The 25,224-nt window shown below is 47.7% G+C and overlaps 1 protein-coding gene across 9 annotated transcripts in view; it reads right to left on the bottom strand.

The window, feature by feature from the left end:
• Positions 1-25,224, bottom strand: part of SZT2 (SZT2 subunit of KICSTOR complex) — a 937,318-nt gene that overhangs the window by 425,618 nt on the left and 486,476 nt on the right. For all 9 annotated transcript variants that reach the window (XM_085602961.1, XM_085602966.1, XM_085602963.1 and 6 more), the window contains 2 exons: positions 20,088-20,307; positions 19,249-19,323 (listed from right to left, as the gene is read on the bottom strand). In XM_085602961.1, the coding sequence (XP_085459087.1) occupies positions 19,249-19,323; positions 20,088-20,307 (295 nt within the window). The remainder of the gene's footprint in view (positions 1-19,248; positions 19,324-20,087; positions 20,308-25,224) is intronic.

The following is a 25,224-nucleotide window of genomic DNA, read 5'->3' on the forward strand; positions in this document are numbered from 1 at the left end:
TACCTGCCCCCTTGTTTCCGGGGCGACGAAAGGAGCCGCTCCGAAAGGACTGAGTTTGGAGGGCGCCCATGGACTTTGCAGTGTCCGTGTCCTTTTTTATCTTTTCGAGGGTGGTGTCAACCTCTGGGCCGAATAAATAGTCTGGGTTGACGGGCTGGTTTAGTATGTTGTTTTGTACCTCAGGCTTGAATCCTGAGATTCGTAGCCAGGCATGTCGTCGCAGCATGACGCTTGTGTTTATGGCCCTGGCAGCCGTGTCTGCAGCATCTAGTGCACATTTGATGGAAGCATTTGTGAGTAGCTGTCCCTCTCTGATAAGAATTTCTGCACCTTCTTTGAACTGGTCAGGGAGATGTTGGAGTAGTTGCTCCAATGTGTCATAGTGCGCTCTATCGTAGCGAGCGAGGAGCGCTTGAGTGTTGGCTATGCGCCATATGTTGGCAGCCTGGGCGGCAACTCGCTTGCCGGAGGTCTCTAGCACCTTGGACTCTTTGTCCGGGGGAGGAGCGTCACCTGTCGTTTGCGAGTGTGCCCTCTTGCGAGCATTCGCCACGACGATGGAGTCGAGTGGTAATTGTCCTTTGATGTAAGTAGGATCCCCAGGTGCTGATCTGTATTTTTTATCAATCCTGGGGTTTATCACTCGTGCCCTGGTGGGTTCCTTGAAAATGTCCTTAGCCGGTTTGAGGACCCCCTTCAGCATTGGCAGAGTTTTCACATGTCTTTCTGAGGATGCAAAGGTGTCCATTAGAAAGTCATCCTCGATGGTATCTGAGTGAAGCTGTACCCCATGGTTATTTGCAGCACGTTCAATAAGTGCGTTGAACGCCGCAGTATCCTCCGTGGGAGATGTTTTTGCCCCATAGAGTTGTGGGTCCTGTGTATCGAGAGGTGCACTGGGGTCTGCAGGGTCGCCCCAAGTTTGATCAGGGTCCTGCTGGTCATCAGGGTCTGTGTCTACATGGTAGGGTGCTTGGTCATCCATGTAGTCCTCCAAAGCATCCGTGTCGGAGCGTGTGGGGGAGAACCGGTGTGGATCCTGGTAGGAGGAATGGAACGGTTCATAAAGGAGAGGTTCTGATTCCACAGGCAGCTTCCTTTTTAGTGGGATCCTGAAAGGGTCCAATGGCGGTTCCGAAGTTATTCTTCGGTCGTGGAGAACCATCCTGCCAGTGTCGGCGTCGATGACACGTGACGGAGACGTCTCGTCCGGTGGAACCGGAGTCTGGGTAACCCGTGTCCTGAGTTGGAACATCTTCGGGATTGTTGACGGAGGCAAGCCGAAGGTAATGTTGGCTGGCCCCGTAGAGGGTGCTGGAGCTCCGATCGGGCCGGAACCCGACGGGTCTTTGAGGGCCGCCGTGGTTTTGTTGCTTTGCGTCGCACCAGGCCGCACTTGGGGCGTCTTTGAGGCTTTGGCACCGGGCAGGTTCGTAGAGCCGGGCGTGGATTTTTTCGGTGCCGGCGGGTCTTCGAGTCGAGGTGTGGAGATCACCACCGACGTCCTCGATACGTGAGGCTTCGGCGTCGTCGAGGGAGCGACGCGTGGCGAAGCAGGCGGTATTGCCCTCGGTGTCGTTGGCGTCGGTAGCCGAGTAGGTTTCTCGGTGCCGATGGCCTTTTTCCGTTTGTCGACTCCGATGTCGCCCGATTCCAGTTCGGCACCGAAGTCCCTCTTGGTGCGGTCGGTGCCGACGCGTTGCGCTGGCGTCGAAGGCCTCGATCCGACCAAGGCCACTTTCAGTTTCGGTTTCGTTTGAACCGGAGCAGCTTTCGGTTTCGGTTTTGTGGTAGGGAAACCAGCTGGCTTATGCAGCAATGGCTGCCGCTGAACGTCCGAGGCCGGGCCCGAGGGCGGGGCCGAAGAACTACGGGATGGGTCTCGGGTAAGGCCCGAAGGCGATCCCTCGACCGGAGCCAAAGGCTGTGGCGCTGGAGTTTCTTCGGTTTGAACAGGTAGGCCTTGTTCATCATTGGAGCTACTCTCCTCGGCCCCTAAGGCCTCCTCGTCGTCTCCTACCTCGGTGTCGTCTTCACCTCTGTGGAAGAGTGACTCGTCGCCCTCGTCCGATCCGGGGTCGTGTTCGGAAACGGGACTGGAGGGTATGGCTTCTAATTCTTCGACGTCGGCCTCGTCGAAGATGTCTGTTGGGGCCGGTGCCGCGTGCCGCGCCTCGAGTCTCGCCGCTCTTCGGTTCCTTAGGGTCTTCTTAGAACAGAACCGGGCACAGGCCATGCATGTCGATTCGTCGTGGTCCGGTGAAAGGCATTTGTTGCACACCGGATGGACGTCGATGTGTGGGTACTTCGCATTGCATACCGGACACCTTTTGAATGGCGTCCTGGATTCCATCGTCGAAGTAGTCGATGGACAGGTAAATGCGAAAGAAGTCGGTGCTGAAAAGTTAGTAAACTAACAAATTCTATCGAAACCCGATCGATAAACAGTACCGACGCGAACTAAAGGCCTTTTGGCCTCGACCAAATATTTTCCTAACTTGAGCTAAGATAGCACATCCGAACCCAATGGCGGAAAAAAACAATCTGAGGATGGAGAGGATGCCCATGCGCACTGTAGTCCAGGGGAGGAGTCACCTATCCAAGGATACTTCGAAGACTCTTCCAGGACAACAACGTGCAAACATCCGGACCCAACACTAGGCGGCGATCTATGCACAGATATGAATTCAGCAGCCCACATGCCTCGAACATAAAGATTTATCATTAAAGCAGTTATCGGCCAAACTCACAATGTTGTTATGTTTGATCTCATGTCGCAGAGTGTCTGATGTGCGTGCTTTGTATCTGGCAGGGAGAATGTTCTCCCCACAGGGTGTCTCTTTCATCATCTCGAGACGGGCCAAAACTATGTCACGTTCGGTTGAGTATCCTGCTTTTCCACACAATGTTAAATGATGCGTTTTGCAATGTTTAAAGGTTTTGCCCATACGTCTGAACCCTGGGGTCAATTACTGTTAGCGATTCAAAAGCCTTTTAGACCAGTTTCAGCTGCCACCTTGGCTAGGTGGGTCAGATGGGTAATGTCAAAAGCAGGCATTGATATTTCTGTGTATGGTGCTCATTCCGCTAGAGGCGCCATGGCCTCCAAAGCATACATGTTAGGATCTCGTTTAGAAGACATCTTGAAAGCTGCTGACTGGTCGTCCAATTCAATGTTTAAAGTGTTTTATTACAAGCCTATTTCACATGTTTACTCTGTTGTTACTGATGAGCTTTGAACCGGCATAATCAGAAGCCTCCGGTCCTGACATAGAATACATTTTCCAGCTATCGCAACAAGAATTTTAGATTCTATTAAGGACACTGAGGAGAGGATTATCCCACCCGTTGGGACAGTTAATATCAACTGCTATGTTGTATGTTTTTCTATATCCATAATTTATTAATACCCACCCTGAGAAGTCAAACCTTGTGGGTTCCCTATTTTCAAACTTGTTTCTGCTTCAGGGAACGATGCCAAACAGAACTAAGTTGCTGATCTGGATGGAGATGGACCACCTCGTTGTTGGAGGATGGAGGTTGATCCCAAGATTCATGGTATATATTCTCCGTTGAGAATTTGGACTCTGCTGTTTGTCTCTCCGTTGAGAGTTGGAACTTTTTTCTTCTTTCAGACATTATAGACTGGTTTTGCAAAGAAAGAGAAAGCCAAGATGGTGGGTCTGCGAACAGGATTACACCAGAAAGTCACGGAGCACAGAACGGCCAAAGAAGCCGTCTTTCCGGACCTGACTGTCAAGGCAGTAGTGCTTGGTAAACGTGTGCTGCAAGGCCCACGTAGCTGCCTGACAAATATCCTGCAAGGGGACACCGCGTCCCAAGGCAGTAGTGGCTGCGGTTGCCCTGGTCGAATGGGCACGCAGTCCCACAGGAGGCTCCTTCTTGGCCAAGGAGTAACAGGCTTTGATGCACAGAACGACCCACCGGGAGATGGTCCGTTTGTGCACCGCCCGACATCTTTTGGCGCCGACTTAGCCAACAAAGAGCTGATCATCCACCCGGAACTGCTGTCTACGCTTAAGATAGAATGCGAGCACACGTTTTGGGTCCAGATGGTGGAGCCGCTCCTCTTCCCTGGAAGTAAGTGGAGGCGGAAAAAAGGTGGGCAAAGTGATGGTCTGCCCGATGTGGAAGGGTGCGACAACCTTTGGCAAAAAAGAAGGACGTGTCCTCAGAACCACCTTGTCTGGATGAACAGAAAGTAAAGGAGGTTTGGAAGAAAGAGCCTGGAGCTCACTCACTCTCCTGGCAGAGGTGATAGCTACCAGGAAAGCCGTCTTGAGAGTAAGAAGACTTAAGGGACAGTTATGAAGGGGCTCAAAGGGAGCTTGCATCAGAAAAGATTCAAGTCCCACTGAGGCATTATGAAGGGCACAGGTGGTAACGTATACGTAATGCCCTTAAGAAAACGGTTAACAACCGGGGACTTAAAAAGAGAAGGCTGATCTGGAAGCCGTAGAAAGGCAGAGATGGCCGAAAGATAACCTTTAAGAGTGCTCAGAGCAGAGCCCTGTTGGGCCAAAGAGAGAAGGAACAGAAGAACCTCAGAAAGAGGGGCAGAAAAGGGATCCACAGCCTTAACAGTGCACCATGCCACAAATCTTTTCCACCTACAGGCGTACACCGTTTTAGTGGAGGGACGCCTGGCTGCCAGGATGACATCACAGACTTTGGGAGGAAGATCGAAAGGTATCAACTGTCGCCGCTCAATCTCCAAGCATGGAGGTGGAGACTGGACAGGTTCGGGTGGAGGACCGTCCCCTGCTGCTGCGACAGAAGATCCTCCCGAAGAGGCAGACGGATCGGGGGATCGATGCTCATACTGAGTAGCTCGGGATACCATACTCTTCGAGCCCAGTCCGGAGCCACGAGAATAACTTGGGCCCGGTCGCGCCTGATCTTCTTCAGCACTCTGGGCAGAAGTGGTATAGACGGAAAGGCGTACAACAGACCGCAGCTCCACTCAAGACGAAAAGCGTCGCCGAGCAAGTGCCGCCTAGGAAATTCCAACGCGCAGAACTGATGACATTGCGCGTTCTCTTACGTGGCGAATAGATCTAACCAAGGCTCTCCCCACTGCTGAAAGAGACCTTGCACCACGTCCGAGTGCAGATGCCATTCGTGATCCATCAAGCACCGGCGGCTGAGTTCATCCACCCTGGCGTTAGAGAACCTGCCAGGTGTTGAACCAACAAGGTAATGCCTTGATGTTCCAGCCACGTCCAGAGGCACAGAGCCTCCTGACATAGGGTCCACGACCCCACCCCACCCTGTTTTTTTGCAATACCACATGGCGGTGGTGTTGTCCTTGAACACCTGCACCACACTTCCCCAGACAGAGGGAAGGAATGCCTTCAGTGCAAGCCGGATCGCCGCAGCTCCAGAAGGTTGATATGGAGCCGGGACCCAGAGGCTTCTGATCTCTGCCTCTACCATGTGGCCTCCCCAACCCAGGAGGGACGCATCCGTCACTACTGTGTGCTCCGGTTGGGGAAGGGAGAGGGATCTGCCATTGACCCAATCGCAATTTGTGAGCCACCACTGTAATTGCCGTGCGGTGCCCTCCGAGATCTGGACATGATCGGACAGGTTGCCCTGATGCTGCGCCCACTGGAACTTCAGGTCCCACTGCAGAGCCCGCATATGCCATCTGGCATGCGGTACCAGCAGGAGGCAATCAGGTCCAGAAGCTTGAGTGTCATCCTGACTGAAACCCGGGATAGAGGCTAAAAGAGCGGAACCATAGCCTGAATATCCTGGACTCACTGTTCGGGAGGATAAACCCGAAAAAGAGTCAAATCCAGAACCGCTCCGATGAAAGGGAGCTTCTGAGAGGGAATCAGATGCGACTTCGGCACATTGACAGAGAACCCCAGCAGATGCCGGAGGTCGGCCGTAGTCTGGAGGTAGGAGACAACTGCCTGGGGCGAACCCGCCTTCAACAGACAGTCGTCGAGGTAGGGGAAGACCGAGACCCCTGACCTGCGCAGATGAGCTGCGACCACCGCCATCACCTTCGTGAACACCCGAGGGGCGCTGGTAAGGCCGAATGGGAGCATGGAAAACAGAAAATGCTCCTGGCCTACCGTGAACCGCAGGTAACGCCGGTGGGCCGGCAGGACGGGATTGTGAAAATAAGCGTCCTGCAAATCCAACGCTACCATCCAGTGTCTAGGGTCCAGGGCAGACAGGACCCGAGGCAGAGTCAGCATCTTTAACTTCTCCTTCCGGAGGAAGCGATTGACGTCCCGGAGGTCCAAGATGGGGCGCAGGCCCCCCTTGTCCTTCTTGGGGACAAGAAAGTAGTGGGAATAGCAACCACTCCCTACTTCCTGATTGGAAACGTACTCAATGGCCCCCTTGGCCAGGAGGGCCGTGACTTCCTGCCGGAGAAGAGCCAAATTATCCCCCGACATGCGGTGGTACCGAGGTGGCATGGCTGGAGGGGAGGACAGAAAGGGGAGCAAGTAACCTTGGCAGATTATCTGCAGCACCCACTTGTCCGACGTAATCTCACGCCAGTGGTGGAGGTGGAGTTGAACCCTGCCACCCACTGTCGTGGGGTGCCCCCTGAAGCTCGGATTAGGAAGGTTTCGAGGCAGAAACAGCAGGGGTGGAAGTGGACTGCCCCACACGCTGGTTACCAGACCCGCCCCTGCGGAACGCACGTCCGCAGCCTCACTGAGGCTGGTGCTGCCCTGGCCACGAAAGGAACGAAACACCGTCGTGGCAGACCCAAAGACTTGGCCGTGTCACGAGAGTCTTTAAAGCGCTTCAGGGCATTGTCAGCCTTATCACCAAAGAGGCGGGAGCCATCGAAGGACATGTCCATGAGTGAGCTCTGGACATCGGGTGAGAAGCCAGTGGAACGCAACCAGGTTTGGCGCCGCAAAGCCACCGTCGTGGAAATCGCCCTGCCCAACCAATCAGCGGTGTCCAAACCACACCTGATGGCAAACTTCGCCGCATCCTTGCCCTCCGCAATTTATTGGGAAAGGACAGCCTGGACCTCCTCAGAGCATTGAGGCAGAACCTCCGCCACCGAATCCCACACTGCGTGGGAGTAACGGCCCAAATTAACCGACCTCAACCCCAAACTGGCTGAGGAGAACAACCTCTTGCCATATTGGTCCAGCCTCTTAGAGTTCTTATCCGGCGGAGCCGAGGGAAAGGCACTCTGCGATGTCGAGGCCTGAATGACCAGGCTCTCAGGCGTGGGGCGATGACGCCTAGCGACGTTCTTATCCACCGGCACCCCCGAGGCCGGCTGCAACCAAGTACCCAAGAGGACTTCGGTAAGAGCCTCATTGAAAGGGAGCAGCGGCTCCGACGACGTAGACGCCGTCTGGAGTACCTCCATAAGGAGGTTGGTCTTAAGGACCACCGAGGTGGAGAGTCTCCGTGGCTCGACGCAGCACCATAGTGTAGGAAGCGCCCTCCTCCATAGTAGGCGAAGGCAAGGCAAACCCCGGGTCAGAAGACACATCAAGTTCACCTGCATCTTGAAGGTCATCCACCCAATCCTGCTCGGAGTCACACTGCCACGAAAGGGGGTCCTCGGAGCCATCCCAGTCCTCATCCGGCTCCGGGGTAGAAGAGGCCAGCGGCGCCAACCGGGACCGAACCAGAGCCGCATCCCAATGAGGATCCCAGGTCGGAGCTAAATGGTCCGAGACCGAGGCAGGGGCAGGATAAACGGCACCTGTGGTGGAGGCAGGGGCGGCGCTGGGGCCGGACCCAGCGGCGTTGCACCTTGTGGCGCCGGGGCCGGAGCCGCGGGCGCTGGATCCAGTGGCTCCGGGGCTGGCGCCGGAGGCGGTGCCCCCGGGTCAACAGGATCTGGACACGGGGCCGCGGGGCCCGCTGGCACGCCGGTAGGAGCCCGAGGCCTAAATAGGCGGTCCAAGGCAGCAAGAAACTCTTGCCACTGTTCGGGAGTCGCCGATGGACCCGGGTATAGCGGGTAGGTCGTGGGACTCCCAGGCTCCAGAGAAGCCACAAGGGCGGAGCCCCTGTCCCCCACGTCCGCCTCCGGGGAGCGACGGAGAGACGTCGGAGAGCAAACACGCTTCTTCGACTTCTTTTTATGGCGTTGCTTACCGGAATCTGAAGGTGAAGACTTAGAGTCCGAGGAGCGACGGCTGCGGTCCCGCGCACGGCCCCTAGAACCGGAGCGGCGGTGAGAGGAGTCCTGGACCTCCAGCAACTTCTGGCGCCGCTCCCGTACTGCCTTCGGGGCCATGGCACGGATGCGTACATGAACTTTTTTCAGATTCTTCCAGGCATCACACTGGCCCAGAAAAGCTTTTAACCAGCAGTAGCCTTCAATTGTGAACTTGTGGCTTCTGCCATGCTCCGCCCACCATGATGTCACCACGCATAAAGAGCCCCAACCTGCGTACTGACGGCAGGTCTCTGTACTTATTCTGCCCCCAGCGCGGCGAGTATCTGACAGAGTTTTGACGACAGCCGCCGTCACACACATGCTTGGGTTCTTAATATAATCGGCTCACTCACTACAATCGGAGGGAGACATTTGCGATCACGGTACGCAACGTATTTCTGAAGAATCCAATTTCCTTCCAATTCCTTTTACCTTGAATGAGTCCTCTTAGAACCGAGAGTGAGTAATGTCAGTTAACAGGGAAATCATGCAGCACATCCCCGGCAAAGTGTCAGTCCTTACATGCTGGGGATGTGAGGGTATTTAGGTTTAGGAAACGTGTGCAGGGATGGCAGCCTGGGGCCTGGCCGATGGAAGCCACCAGCACGTTTCTGGCGTGTGTGATGGTAGCAGTCATGGCCTTCGGAGAGAGGACATGAATGCCTCAGGATGGCCTCTCTCGTCCAAGGAATAACAGATCTTAACGCCAAAGGTGAACCAAAGAAAAATGGTGCATCTGATCACAGTCTTGCCTTTCATGGCTCCAGCAAGGCCCGTAAAGAGCTGAGGAGCCACTCTAGTCCTCCGAGTACAGTTAGTGTAATACAAGTTTATATAATTGGGAACCGGTCTATGCAGTCTCTAAGGGTCCTCGGTGGGATGAGGGGGAGGAAAGACAGATGAAACAGTGATAGACCGGGCCATATGAAAGAGAAAAATAACCTTAGGCAGTAAGAATGGCTAGATATGCAGAACCTACCTGATCGGGTAAAAAACCCAAGAACTGTGGACAACCTGAGAAGCCTGAAGCTGTCCCGTGCTTATGTACAGACTTTATCACAACAATATGGTCTTCATACTAACAGGATGAATTGGACCACAGTGAATTGGTTCAAAAAGGGATGCCATCAAGAAAGTCAACATGGAGGCTGGGTTTGGTCGCAATATAAGATGTCCACCTCTCCTTTACAATCCTGGGGATTTCACTCACTGCCTTCCACGCTAAATACATTTCCGTGGGAGGTATCCCAAACCCCTGATAGATACCAAATGGAGAGGAATCTCCTGGTGAATGGGCCATGAGACCCTGATGGCTACCACAACCACACAGGAAGCCAGGCTTTGCCTGTGAGACGAAGGCGGAAGAGGAAAAGAAGGCCTCCCAAACTAAAGAGGTGCAGCAGCACATTAGCGCAAGCTATGCGGCACTACAGTGACTCCAAGGGCTTCTGTTAGCTTCCAGAATTCGGGAAGCACACAACTGTCAGGGCCATTGCAAGCCCTGAGAGATATGCACTGAACAGGGCCTCGAGTAAGTAAAAAGTCAAAATAAGTAAGTAGTTTATAAAACCAGACAGGATGACCTCTGTTTTTTCTGCATTTAGCTTTTGGCAGTTAGATTGCATCCAGGCTGATACCCGGGACAGACAATGATTAAAATTGCTGGGTACAGTGGTACCATCACCCGGAATTGATACAATGATCTGTGTATCATCAGCCTAGGAGACAGCAGTCAGACCAAAAGATTGTATCAGTTATATCAGTGGAGACATGTATATATTAAAAAGTGATGAGATAAAGAAGACCCCTGTGGCACACCACAATGCAAAGAAAAGGCAGTGGATTTAAAACCATCTAGTTCAACCGTTTGAGCTCTCTTTGACAATAATAATCTCAGCAGACCTAGGGCAGAGCCTCCTATCCCTGACCTCTCCAGCCTACTCATAAGGATGTCAAGGTTCATGGTATCAAATGCGGCTGAGAGATCCAGGAGGATCAAGACTGCCCTACCTTCCTCATCCGCGAGCCTACGTATCTCCTCCGAGGTCATCACCAGGGCCAATTTTGTACTGTGCTTTGCTCTTAAGATAGAAAGTTGGAAGCATCAAGATGGTTGCTGAGCTCAGCATTGAATGCCTTTTCCTGGATTTTAGTGGGGAACAGTAGGCAAGATATAGGGCGGTAGTTCTTAGCCGTCGCGGGGTCTAGTGAGGATTTCTTCTTGCTTGCCGCTGGGTAAATGCCCTTCTCTTAAAATAATGTTTAATAAGCTAGTCAAGTGAGTTGCTATCACTTCAGGAACTAACTGTAGAACAAAAGGCGGACATGGCCCTAAGGGGGAACCTGATTTGATGATCTCCATTAGTCTAGTCATTTTCTCCACCGTTCAGACTGGAAAACTATTCAAGTCAACTGAGGGGGATCTTACCTGTCCTTGAATTAGAAGATGCAGGCCAGGAAGCGATTGGAGGGGACTGACCTACGCTGGAACACATGGATGCACAGAAATCTTTAGAAACACCATTGACTTTCTCTTGAAAAAACGCCTGCCAGTTCATTACAAAAAATGTTGTTTGGTGAAAAAAGTGTTTCCATGGTCGCATTTGCATAGTTTGGTCACTACTTTAAACAACTCAGAGGAGGAGGTCTTTGCTGCCCTGATTTTGTCGGAGACGTATTTGACTTTTACTGACATGGTAAGTTCTTTGTAATCTTTCCATAAAATGATGTATTTATTTTTCTCCTCTAGATCATACTCTTTACTCCAGATTTGATCAGCCGATCTACATTTTTTTGAGTTTCCTTAGCTACGGGGTATACCATGAGGCTGAAGGATTTTTCACAAATCTATTACGGATTTCTCTGGGGCTTGTAATTTAATAGCCCAGTCAATCCAGCCTTTGAAGTTGGATGTAGTTTAATCTACATCGCACGTCAGACTTGAATTTCTATCGTTGAGGGTGACAGCGAACCTGTTTTAGAGCGTGTAGATATTTTAACTGGCCGATTTTTATCTTACCTCCTTCCCTGCTACATGACTGGCGCTTGCTTGGGGGGGTAAAGCGGATCTTCCTTGACTCTCCGCTGTTGCTGTTGGGCGGGGGCTCATTCGTTCTGACTCAGCCGCCATTTTGAGTAGGGGAAGGCTGATGGGCTACTTGCTCCTCCCTCCCGCCTTCCCACGATATTTTAGGGCTCGATTTCTCCCTTTCGCTGCATTTGCTATTTTGCTCTCCCCTGAGGCGGAAGCCGGGGGTTTTCTGCTCTTTTTAAAATTGCTCTTTACTAATTTTAGGCTGTGTGACATTTATTTATTAAACCTGTTTTAGAGCGTGTAGATATTTTAACTGGCCGATTTTTATCTTACCTCCTTCCCTGCTACATGACTGGCGCTTGCTTGGGGGGGTAAAGCGGATCTTCCTTGACTCTCCGCTGCTGCTGTTGGGCGGGGGCTCATTCGTTCTTACTCAGCCGCCATTTTGAGTAGGGGAAGGCTGACGGGCTACTTGCTCCTCCCTCCTACCCTCCTCTTTCATGTACAAAAGCACGGTATTATCCCGTCCGCGCAGCGGGCGGGCGCAGCGGGATCGCCGGCGGCGCGCCAAAGGCAAGCCCGTCTGCGCCCATCCACGGACGTACGGGGCTCGGGGCCAGGACCCCTGCCCCTGGTAAGAACATCCCCAGGAACGCACACGGACAGCTTCAATATACGAATTATGCCCTGTTGGCTCTTCGCCCCACAGTTGCAGACGGCGGTCGCCATCTTATGTCTGCTGACTACGATTCCCCCTCCCTTCACTGTGATACCTGTCAGTTTTCCACAAACTGTGGAAGTAATGGTGAGTTGTTGCTAAGGAAGCTGAATTTTACTCTACTCAATTGCAGATCTATGAAAAAGCATAAACAGGAGATACATGATCTGGTTATAGATAGCGATCTCGATGTGCTTTTTTTAACCGAAACTTGGCTGGATGATGACTCCACCCCCGAGACTCTGGTGGCGGTTCCTGTAAACTCCTGCCTTCTCAGACTTGATCGAGGAATTAAAAAGGGGGGGGGGGGGGGCTGGCCATAATTTACAAAAACAAACTTAACTGCAGCTTAGAGAAGGCTACATTATGCAACTGTGAGGTTGTTTTTTTTTACTATTGGCGTCAATCCTCAAACCATAATTAATGGTTTCCTTTTGTACCGACCTCCCGGTAAGTCCTGTCAATTTAGCGCCCAACTTGCAGAGTTTATAACCCAGCATGCTCTGCGCTATAAGAAATTTCTCATTTTGGGCGACCTGAACCTTCATTTTGAGGACCCTAATTGTAAGGAGGCACAGGAAGTAGCAACAATACTGCATTCCCTTGCACTCAAAATTCAATCTTCTTCCCCATCTCATCAACTGGGTCATCTCTTAGACCCTGTTTTTGCTAACTGGGAGGGGGTGACAGTTGCAAATCCTATTAAAATACCGTGGTCCGACCATTTTCTGATTCCCATCGAGGTAGTTCTAGCCCAACGTAAAAATTTAGCGACTAAGTCCAAGCCCCTAAAGCGTAGAGACTGTAGTAAATTTACCCCGGAGGACTTTCGGGCGGCTTTACTTGAGGATCCTCCCTCGTCCAGCAATACTCTGCTTACGACTTGGAATACACATGAAACATGGTTGTCCAGGGCCTTGGATTTGGTGGCTCCCTGGACAACCAAGCCACCTGCCAGAAAATCTAAGACTGCCCCCTGGTTTTCTAAAGATCTAATGGCAGCAAAGGCCAAATGTAAATATTTGGAACGTGGTTGGAGGAAACACTATTCTTCCGAAGACATGCTGAAATATAAAAATGAATTAAAAACATATCATAAACTAATACGAGCAGCTAAAGGCGCCTTTTTTAAGGAACGCATTGAACTTGCTAAAAATCTCACCAAAGAACTGTTCTCTATTTATAAAGAACTTACTGCTCCTGGCAGATTGGTGGCCCAAGACACCTACTCTAATGAGCTATGCGACGACATTGCGGACTTTTTTTTTAAAAAAGTTGACACGATTCATGCCTCATTTGTTGGTAATCTGTCCACTAGTCACAATACTGCGCAATACGACCTCGCATCGAAACCCTTTCTGACATGTTTTATAGTCCCGGAGAGGCAGGAGCTGCTCTCCATTATGAATAGCATCCGGTCTGGCTCCCCACTTGATGTTATATCTCCCAAACACTGCAAAGGGGCTATAGAATGTATGACTGATCAGATTGATCATCTCATCACTCTTTCTTTCCAGGAGTGCTATGTGCCTGATGCCTGGAAAAGGGCTCAAGTAATTCCTTTGAAGAAAAAAGCATCTATGCATATTTCTCAGCTTCAAAACTTGCGCCCTATCTCCCTCCTCCCTTTTTGTGCAAAAGTGGCAGAAAAGGTAGTTAATAAACAAATTATGAAATTTGTGGAGGAGAATTCTCTTCTCCATCCTACTCAGTCTGGATTTAGAGCGGGCCATTCCACGGAAACTGCGGTCCTTTTCTCTACTGGGTGCCTGAGACAACTAGTTGACGAGGGGCAGACGGCAGCGCTGGTCCTACTTGATCTAAGTGCAGCCTTCGATACGGTACTGCACTCAATGCTGTTGTCTCGCCTCTCGGACATGGGAGTGACAGGAACTGCACTGGAATGGATTAAATCCTTTTTAGCCAACAGGAGTTTTCAGGTGCATTGCCCCCCTTACAAATCCTCCCTTAGAAACCTCAGACATGGAGTCCCTCAAGGCTCCAGTCTAAGCCCTACATTGTTTAATCTATATATGGAGCCTCTGGCCCATATTGTGGAAGCCTTTGGAGTGGATATCGTCACATATGCTGACGATACCCAATTAATAATCAAACTTATCGATAACCAGTCAGATGTGGCCACTAATTTCTCTAACTGTATGCTTTCCGTGGCAGGGTGGATGAACAACAACTGCCTGCGCCTCAACGGCGACAAAACTGAAATTCTAGTTGTTGGGAAATCCCCCTCCGCGTGGTCGCAGGCTTGGTGGCCTTCACAACTGGGGGAAATTCCTCAGCCGGTTGAGTCAGTTAGAAACCTGGGGGTTACGCTGGACACGGAGTTTTCCTTTAAGCATCAGATTAGTAAAATCACGGGCAAATGCTTTGGTATACTCAAAACTCTCCGGAAAATACTCAAGGTACTCCCCATCAGTGCCAGAAAGACACTCAACCATGCCTTAGTCACCCCTCATTTGGACTATGGCAATGCTCTTCTTTTGGGTCTTAGCAAAAAAGGTATTCGACAACTCCAGTGTGTGCAAAATGCCGCCGCACGTATGGTGTTAAACCTCCCTCGCAGAGCTTCAGGAAAAAAGGCTCTTTATGAACTCCATTGGCTCCCCATTGAGGAGCGAATTAGGTTCAAGGCTCTCTGTTTGGCTCATCGCATAGCTCAGGGTAAAGGCCCTGGCTATTTGCAGAACCTTCTTACCCTCCATCGCCCCGTTCGCAACCTTAGATCTGCGGGAGCTATGCTGATCCAACTTCCGCGGGTTCGCAAGACCAAGATTGGAGGCGCCTCTTTCAGGTTCTTGGCCTGTAAACACTGGAACAGGCTTCCTCTAGATCTTCGTATGGAGCCTTCTGATGCAAGATTCCGCTTAAAATTGAAAACCCACCTATTCCCAGGTATTAACTAACTTCTGTGTATTTTGGATTGGGGCCTGCTCCCAGACCTGTGATCTTCAGGGGAGCAGCAGCAGCATTTCTTAGCGCGGGGACACACTAGGGTAGTGTAACCAGGCGCTCTAGAAATGGTTTTATTATTATTATTATTAGGTGCTTCAATTTTTCGCCAATGATGAACTGTCTGCAGGGTACCTACACTTCCATGTTGGGGTCTTGGTGATGTGATAAGTTAGGTTAAACACTGCTTTGTGGTCTGTCCAAGTCAGTGGTTGTGCCTCCTCGAACTTAAACCCTAAATTGTCAGTGAAAATGCCATCCAGAGTGCGATTAGCAATGTGGGTGGGTACATTGACAATTTGATTAAGGCCAAAACTACTACAACAGCAGGGCCGGACTGGCTACCGGGCTTTCCTTAACAAACAACACAAAACAAATGTTTTGAAAAGTACGCTTTAAAGCTATTTGTTTTGCATTGTTCATTTAGAAGCGCTTGCAGCTCCCCAGCAAAAGAATCGGACCCTCTGCAGTGAACCTGGACACCACCCTGCCACCCCAGCAAAAAACACCCGGTAGCCAGTCCAGCCCTGTACAACAGCTTTGAGTCCCTGTTCGTAACCTGTTCCTGTGGACATTTAGATCCCCAAGAACTGTAAAGTTTTGAGATTCCATACATGATTCCAAGATAGTCTGTAGCCTTTCCACAAATATGTTTCGGGCCAGGAAGGTGATAAATTAACAGCCCATTAAACGCAACTGTATTATCAAATTTGAAGGAGAATAGGGCTTCATCCTGATCTACAGTTACTGGAGTAAAGGAGGCCTTGCCCATATTCCTATATAATATTGCAATCCCTACACCTTTCTTGCCTCCTCTATCTAATCTGTAATATGGCTGTCAGGAATTGCCATTGTTAAGTCAGGGTCAGAAGTTTCAACTAACCACGTTTCCATGAGAAAAGCTACATCGGGAGATTAGGTCTCCATGAAAAACGCAAACTCCAGATCATGCTTATTTAATGATCTGTTATTTAGTAATAGGTCCGGAAATGATTCTCTCTACTGTGTTATCATAGTGCGAGGGGTGACGGATACTTTGTTTTTGCTTTGTTATTTCACGATGCTGCGTGAAGGCGAAATTACAGCGTGCACACTTATAAATGCTGGCTGGCACATTACAGTCTAACTAGCACATGAAGAGGGCTTTTCTGAGTAGTCCAGTGCTAACAGCTCTGCCTTGGAATACGACTGGGGTTTAAAATGCCACGGGATCTGGTGCACGACATAGTCTGGCCGCGGAAGGGTTTGCCTTTGGCGCGGCAGCGGCGCACCCTCTGTGCAGAAGAGCTCCTTGACCTTCTAAATGGCCAGTCATCACGGGGGCGTGGCTACCGCTTCGAGGCAAAGCCTCGCACACTAGGAAACACAGCGGGGCAAAAGAAGTATAACGGGGTCCAGCAACCCCAAATCCTACCTGACTGGCTCACCTGCAGGTGAGATCTACTGGTAAATAAAATTCAACAGTAAAAGAACAGGGAGAAAGCCAACACATAAAACGAATAAAACTGGGCACTCCACCCAGGACTCAGCACAGTTAATAGGGAGCCAGGAACCTCCTGAAAATGGCAGCACAGGGTGACAATGGTTGGTGCCCTACCAAGAAACGAACCAACGCTCCCACTGGCTTCAAATAATAGATCCCCTTCTCTTTGAGTTGTTGCTTTCTCACATGTGGGTCTCAACAAGAAGCCCTAGTGATTGTACTCCAGTCCTGATTGGTGAATTCTACCTCTTCCCCCACTGCCAGCTGTACAGGGGAAGGGGTAGCAGATATGAAAACTGTGTGTCTGTTGCTAGTTCCCACTACCTGAGCCCAGCTAGAGATAGAGACCCTGAGGATTCTTGTTCTGAACTGCAGTGCTTGCCAAGACTATGCACTGCAACACACCTTTGTGGCCACAATAGATTTGAGCCTATGTATCATTCCCAAATTGTGATTCGGTAACATGTTACCAAATCGCAATTTTGAATTGCGAAAACATACCATTTCGGTATTAGAAAGGGGCATGTTTTGGGCGTCCCTTCCTAATACCGAATCGCACTGGTATGTAAGAATGTTTAGCGACTGAAATGTGGTTGCTAAATATTTGTATGGTACTGCCTACTTCAAGTAAGTGGTAACCCATTTGCAAATGGGAAGGGAGCCCCAAAGGACCCCTTCCCCTTTGTGAATGTTCGTAAAAACTTTTTTAAGAGCAGGTAGTTGTCCCACTGACCACTGCATACCCTTAAAAAATGAAAAGAAAACTTTTCTTTTTTAAATGCATCATGTTTTCCTTTTAAAAAACATGATTGGTTTATTTAGAAGCAATCAGACATGGTGGTCTGCTGACCCCAGCAGGACACCATCCCTGTGATTTTTGCGATAACTAATGGGTCGCAAATTGAGACCTACCTCATTAATTTGTATTGTATATGGTGAGAAGTGGGGGTTTAGTTCTTGCGCATTAGTGATCATTTTTATTAAGTATGAAAACAGAAACATCAATTGAATTTAAGAATATGTTGATTAATAATAATTATCTTCTATGTTGCAGTTCAATAGAATTTACTAAAATGTTTATGATTTCATCTGTGGAAATTTTGTATGTACTAGTTATAGAGGGGTTGAAGGTGGTTTATATGATTTGCAGAAATTGTTAATGTGAATTATGCAATAAAGAATGACCTTCTATATATTATAATTGCTTTACCCATTTGCAATACGTTAAACATCTAAAATGAATAGTGATATATTCTTGAAAGAAACGAATGGCAAAGCAAATAGGGGTGTTTTCTTTATTTTTAGAGGAATTGTTTGTTAATAGTTGGGCAACTGTGTGTGTGGTGTCTCCAGCAGCTCTGTAAAGAAAATTCCACAATGAAGCAACCTTTTCGGCTATAAAAATATGGATGCAGGGATATGCCCCCACCCCATTCTCAGAACCAACTGCATTAGTAGAGGTGAGCTGTACTCTGAAAGGAGAGTGTAATGAAACATAGCAAAAGATACCAAAGTAGATTCAAAGTGCCGTCAATTTTGATCCCCAGCGAAGGTAAAACGACACCAGCAAACTTTTTTTTTTTTATTGTTAAAGATCTACTGTATGGTCAAAAATTGGAAGCCAAAACATTTAATAAAAGTATGTTAATTAAATTTCCTGAGTCGGATACTTGAAATCAGAGCAGGGCTGAGCCTCGCCGTCTCTCAGCATCTGCAATTATTATTAGTACAGGCAAGCTGACCTTATGTGCAGGCTGTGTCTTCCAAGTGTATATTGCATTTCAGAACGTTTGAATTTTGAATAGACATTGAGCTTGCAGAACTCAGGCAGCAGCACAAGAATGAATATCTGGACCAGGAACATGTGGCAAATGTGAAAATGAAAAAAATAAACAAGCGTAGGTTGAAGCAAGCAACATAGGGGTAGAGGAGGTGCCACCTCCCCGACACTTCAGATTCCACTATGGGAAAAGAATCAGGGTAAGTTTGCAGGTGAAATGCTGGTGTACAGTGGCGTAGCACACACATCATTGAGATCTGCAAGGTTATATGAACGTGCAAAGCGATACTAGGACTCAAATGTGCATGACAGGCGCTCTTCTATAAAAGGCAACAACTAAAGTGACACAGTTAGCAAAGCGGTATGTGATGCATCGCAAAAGGTCTTCCATCCAAATAGCAAGGACATAATATTGCAGAAGAGAAAAGTGGATTATTTAAGGCAGAGTGGTTGTTCGTAATTAGCATTTAATAGTATTTGTTAGCAAGAGAATTGCATTGGTTTTTTAAAAAGAATGTAGCAAGCACATACATATAAAGCCAGTTTTGGGATTCATTTTTAATACCTCATGAGAGCAAACTAAAACAAATGAGTGACCAACATGATGAGCACTCAACGATGGGACTTTATAACACGCAAACGCATTCAACACGGTTAGACAGGCAAAACCAGAAACTAAAATGATGTTCTTCTACCAAAGTAAATACATTAAAGAGAATGCCCTGGCTCAATTAAAAACTACATGTCACATCCCAGGGTAACCATCCAAGGAAAACCTCATGTCCTTGAAAGACAGTAGAGTCAAGCAATAGAAACCCAAGAAAAACACATGAGGACCAAAGGCTGAATGGGGCTGAAACAAAAACCACTCTCTCTCTGGACTACTTTAAATTGTACTTTTGTTGAACAACAGATGACAAGAGTTCTTCTAAACAGCTAAGATGGCCTAGGGGTGACCAGAAAGAAGATGTTTTACAAGACATTATAAAAGGTGTGGGGGACAGGAAGCTTGCATCTCTGGGGAATGGCTCCCCTTTAAGCACAAACCTCTGCAACACAATTGGCACCTCATTCCTCTTACCTAACTGATCCGAGTCCATGCTGCCCTGGCTGGACACCAGACTCTGTACCCGGCTGGGCCGCTGCTTTACAACCCCTGCATGTCAGAAATGGGAAAAAGGGTCAAGAAAGATTACAGATGTAACCTGCATAGGTGAGCTCCTACCACTTCCCCTTCCACCCTGGCCTAAGGTCTCATCTATGCGGATACTTTGCATCCCCTGCAGATAGGATTTGCAGGAATTGTTAATGTAAATTATGCAATAGATAATTACCTTCTATATATTATAATTGCTTTACCTACTTGCAATACATTAAACATCTAAAATGAATAGCAATATTATTGAAAGAAAGCAAAGGTAAAGCCAATAGGTGTGTTTTTTATTTTTTGAGGAAATGTGTGTTAATAGTTGGGCAACTGTGTGTGGTGCCTCCAGCTGCTCTATAAAGAAAATTCCACAATGAAGCAACCTTTTAGACTAAACACGTATGTGCTGCTGCCCGAGGTCCTACCTGGGCTACTATGTTCATGCATCGCTACAATGGCTAAGGCTACAGCTACTGTTACTTGTGTGTCCTCTGCTATGGCTTAGGTCCTACTTGTGATGCTGATTTCACCCCCACCCCCCCCCATTCCAAGAAAAAGAGCTCATTGTGCTTCCATTACTAAACTCCTTTCACTGGGAAAGGTCCACTGTCGTGATCGCTGTGAGCCTCCCATCATGGGTAAAATCCTACCTGTACTGCAACCTTAATGCTACGTGCTATGGTCAAGGTCCCACCAGTGCCGGTATTTCTATGCCAGGTGCAAGTTCCAACTGTGATGCCATCTCTGTGCCCCCTGGCATGAAGTATTCCTACCTGCGCTGCTCGTTGTCGCTGACTGCACAGACTCAGGAAGGCTCATGGAGGGTGACGTTTTGGATGGTGATGGTTCAAGTTGTCCTCTATCAGAGGCAAATAATCCAGCGGCATCAGTTACTATCACGTTGCTGTTGGTGGCATTCGAACCTGGGACCTCTGAGTGGTGAGGTGGAACCACATTTAACATCTCCATAGCCGGAGAAATTCCGGACATGTTCTACAAGGAGAGTAATACAGAAAATTCGAGGCTGTATACATTAATTCATAGAGTATAGGACTTTAGAAGCTTTTTTGTGGAACAAACAAGTCCTATATTCGACTTTTGAAAGACAGATTCACAGACCAACAACAGAGAGACAAATCCCCCCAAGAGAGTGCAGTTCTTTCAGAATTGTGTATGAATAATTAACAGAGTTCACTCTATCACAGGTCTAGCTAGACAAGAATACAACTACAGAATGGGAAGCCCTCTGTCGATTCTGCTCAGTGCATCCAGCAATTACCATAATTGCATTATGCATGGCCGGAACATTGTTTCCCCATCTACCACCTGTGAACAAACCAGCTCTGGACTGCGGAACAGGGACCAACTGAATATCTGTGGGGTCTCTTTGCTGTGGCGAAGTAACATTTTAATACTAATCACAGGCCCTCTATGGATCATCAAACCCAGCTCTCTGCTGTGGAGCACGACGTACGAGACTACACTAATGTACCAAGATTCCCAAAGTGCAGCAGCCACCAAAACACTAACATTACAGGGGCTCCTGTAAGCGAATTAGCCTATATATGCAAATATATATCACACCAAGCTCATTTCCAGCAACCTTTAAGAGGGGAAGTTACCTGCAATCAATATCTAGATGGGTCCACCAACACATGGAGTTGCTATTGGTTGCAACAGCAGAAGTGCATAGCTGGGCTGAAACATTATTTTCAGTCGCTAGCATTTTATCCCCAAATGCCATACCTATTATTGTGTTATTAATAAAAAAGTGAAAAAATGCAAGGCTTTGCCTCTGCTAATAAAGCGATTAACAACATCAGAATGCTGGTAAAAAAAAAGAAATCTTGACCAACAGGACAGAAAGTGGAAAAGTTCCTAATTTAACAATATGTTACCACACCAACATCTTCACATTTCAACATTCCTTCAGAGTGGGAACAAGCGCTGCATCCTGAAACGTGCAACACCTTACAATGGCATGTCAACTCTGTGTGTCACTCAAGGTTATCACATTGGAGTATGGCTGCTTTTATTCTCGTGGCTTGGAGCTGTTTTAGGGCATTCAGTGGAATTAAGTGGACATGCTGTAGCTATACATTTTTCAATTCTGTGGCTTCGTGCTTGCAGAACAAACCATATACTTAAGTGGCTGGACAATCCTATGGCTAACTCTAGACCACAAGATGGTTTCGCTACAAAGCATATGGTGTAGTGAGATATTATTTTCTGTATTGCAAAGCCATCAACTCTTTTATTGCTATGGAAGGTAACAACATATGGGAACCCGATAGGAAACATCTCAGCTTTTGACATTTTGTGGATATATTGAATGATTTGTAAAACTATTAGCTTGAACATTGGAAATGGTTATGTGCAATCATAAGAACAGGAGCTTAGAAAGAGAGAACATGCTTATCTTTGCCAACGTTCTTTACAATGTAGGCATGAGAAGTATTCCCCTTACCAAAAGCATGGAAATAAAATTGATAACAACTTCTAATCTTCTCACAGTTAAGTTTTACAGCAGGAAGTTTACATCTTTATATGGGCAAGGCAGTACTTCAAAATCAGATTGAAAGTAAGGTGTTCTTACTTGTCACATCTCGCCTGCAACTAGCAACTCTAGTTCTTGGTCTTACTAACAACTGAATCAAAAGACTTGAAATCATTCAGAACATGTCATCCAGACTCCTACTTACCTTTCTGTGTTATCAATCTGTTACCAGTCATATAAACAATCTGCACTGGCCTCCTACGGCTAAACGCTGCGGGTTAAAGCACGTTGTTTCCTGTAGAGGGTATTCCACTAGATTGGTTTACAGTACCTGCACTGCACAATTAGTGAGATACTATGTCCTTCTAGAACTCGCCCTTCTTCTATCAACTGCCCATGGTCTGACCAGCGGTTCCATAAAATCAGTTCTGGTGGATGCTCTTTCAGCACTCTTGGGCACAGGCTGTGTAACTCTCTTCCCCATGACATTTGCCCGTCTTTCTCTGGAGCAGTGTTCAGGAAAAACCATGAAGACCTGGCTGTGTGTGAGCCATAATACTGCTCTGCTTTGCTGCAGGGCTTTATGGCAGTCCTTAACTTAGCACCAGAATGCCCCACAGTGGCTAACAGTGTGCTCTACAACTCTCTAAAGAATTGTTCAATCATATGACTGACAAGCTCATCCCTACTTCTATTCAGAAAGATCTGCGCAAACAATTAGCAGCAATATGTTCTAGAGTGAATTTCAGGTCTTGATTTGTAAGCTGGATTGATTCATTTTCACTCATGAAATTATGTCGTGTTTAAAGGAAATACGCTGGGAAGTAAAGTGGTAGAGGTGGCACGCTCAGCAGAGGCTGAACCTGAAGCAGAGGTTGAAGCTCAAGTGTCTTATACACTGACAAAGTCAGGGTCAAAATGAAAGCTCTTCTCATGCGTGTGCACATTCTCCCTAATAACTAAAGGTTAGTATAATATTCTTATTTATGTAGCTTTCCAACATAGCTGCTGTCCCAGCCTGCTGTTTGCCATCAAAAATATCCTCAAAGTCAATGTTTGAGAAGGATAAGGTTACTTACCCAGTAAGCATCTGTCCTTGGCATGTAGACCTGTAGATTCACATGCTTTGCATAATCTTGCCAACTAGTGCTGGGTCCAGATGTTTGCAAGTTGTTTCTCTTCGAAGAAGTCTTTCCAAGTCACAAAGTAAGGTGACTCCTCCTTTCGGTGATAGTGTGCATGGTCATCGACTCCATTGTTAGATTGTTTTCCCGCAAGAGGGTGAGAATGGAGTAAGTAAGTGTAGTATAGAGATGTCAGTGCGTATTAATGTATAATGAAGAACTGCAACAACTACAGGTACCCGGGGAGGCGCATGTGAATCTAAATCTCTACATGCCAAGAACACATGCTTACTGGGTAAGTAATATTATCCGTTCGAGGCATGTGTACTGTAGATACACATGCTTTGCATAGACTACATAGCAGTAAACCCCCAAAGCGGTGGCTAACCTGTAGATGTTGAAGTTGTTTGAAACAGTGTTTTAAGTACTGCTTGGCCTACATTAGCTTGTTGACGTGCTAATACATCTACACAATAGTGTTTGGTAACAGTGTGTGGTGTAGACCATGTAGCTGCCTTACATATGTCAGCTAGAGGAATGTTACCTAAAAAGGCCACAGAAGCCCCTATTTTGCGAGTTGAATACGCTCTAGGTGGTATGGATACAGTTCATTTAGCTTTAGCATAGCATGTTTGAATGCATTTAACAATCCATCTTGCAATACCAGATTTAGAGATAGGATTGCCTTTGTGAGGTGGAGCAAATGCACAAACAGTTTTGTTTTGCAAAAGTCAGATTGGTTTATATCAATCAATCAATGAATCCATTTGTAGAGCACACTACAAGGCCTACAAGGTCTCAAGGCGCGTGGGGGGGGGGGGGAGCTGCTACTGCTTGAACAGCCAGGTCTTGAGAAGTCTCCTGAAGGTCAGTAGGTCCTGGGTCTATTGTAGTGTTGCAGGGATTCTGCTTATGCTTATACACAGAACTATGCGTAGAACCCCAGGACCTCAGTGAATTGTGGTGTACCAGAACCTCACCTCAGAACCCAGAACCCAGTATCCGGCTAGCATAAGTGTCCCATTCGTTATCCGAGATTTAGCTCGGCAGTCCCAATGAAAAGACAACCCAGAACAAGCGACTCAGTGTACTCTCAGGAATGGTGGGAATCAGAAATACCTGTTCGTATATTATTCTCACATCAGTCCACAACAAGAATAAACAGAGACACGGTGAAAATAAAAAGAGTTTATTTTTATAGACCACGTGTCCTAAGATGCAGTACTTTGGCTAATACAAGCAGACAAATGATTATAATCAAAACCATCAGCATCGTTACAATACCAAAGAATATAAAGGGAGTGATCATGTTATAAATGACAGTGGATACTACCACCTTCCCTTAGCTAAGAAGCTAATATTATTATTATGCTAATAAAAGGTCTCTTAGGCTTGAACAGGGGACCCCATACCTCAAAGATCAGCTTAGTGAAATCACATCACAGGAGCATCAGAAGTCTTCTCGCAGAAAGGCTCGTCTTCGGTCTGAATATTAAACATGATGTCTGCAATATTAAAAGCACCAACTTTCAGGTATTCGCAGCTGCCTGCGTGTTATGGCTAAATAGTGGGTCGATCACCCTGGAGTGGAAAACATGCATTGTCTAACGACCCAGACTGTTTGTTACACCATGTACAGACCAAGGTCGCTGCGCAGAGCTCCGGATGGTAACAACAGATTGCTCTCATGTGAGGCAAAGCGCGAGTCAGCAGTTTGTTTAAACAATAACATGTAGATGCAGTGTCGTGCGCAAAAGCAGCAAGATGGCTTTCTAACATCTAACGTGGTTATGCTAACTTAACAATGTATGTACGTATTAAGGGATTCCTTACAACATGCCCCCTTGATCGAAGCACTAACCAGTAGGGAAGAAATGAGAGAACGCAGAGTTCAAATTCGACAGAGCAGAACAAGGCGCATTCAAATTGAAACCAACTATCAGTTCAGAGAAAGTACGAAACAAGAAAAAGGAAAAGGGAAGAAAAAAAAAAAACCTCAAAAAGGGAAAGGAAAAAAAATCGTAAAATGCTGCTTTAGCCAGCAATCCAAAGTCACAGGTAATGTTTAAGAACTTGGAGAAGAAACATAGTGGAGTACAGTTCACTCAATCCATGAACGTGTATGCAGCATACGTTGCAACAGCTTCCAACAGAAAATCGTTGGCACGGCCACTAAAAGTTTCAGCCATCCAGTTAATTAAAGAAAAGGAACATACATGTTCTTCAATAAGCGGAGCCTCTAGCACCATCAGAGGGCAACCGACGTGTTCTTCCAAATAACTCATATCC

This window comes from Triturus cristatus, chromosome 4_2 (genome assembly GCF_964204655.1).
Source record: "Triturus cristatus chromosome 4_2, aTriCri1.1, whole genome shotgun sequence".
NCBI lineage: Eukaryota > Metazoa > Chordata > Amphibia > Caudata > Salamandridae > Triturus > Triturus cristatus.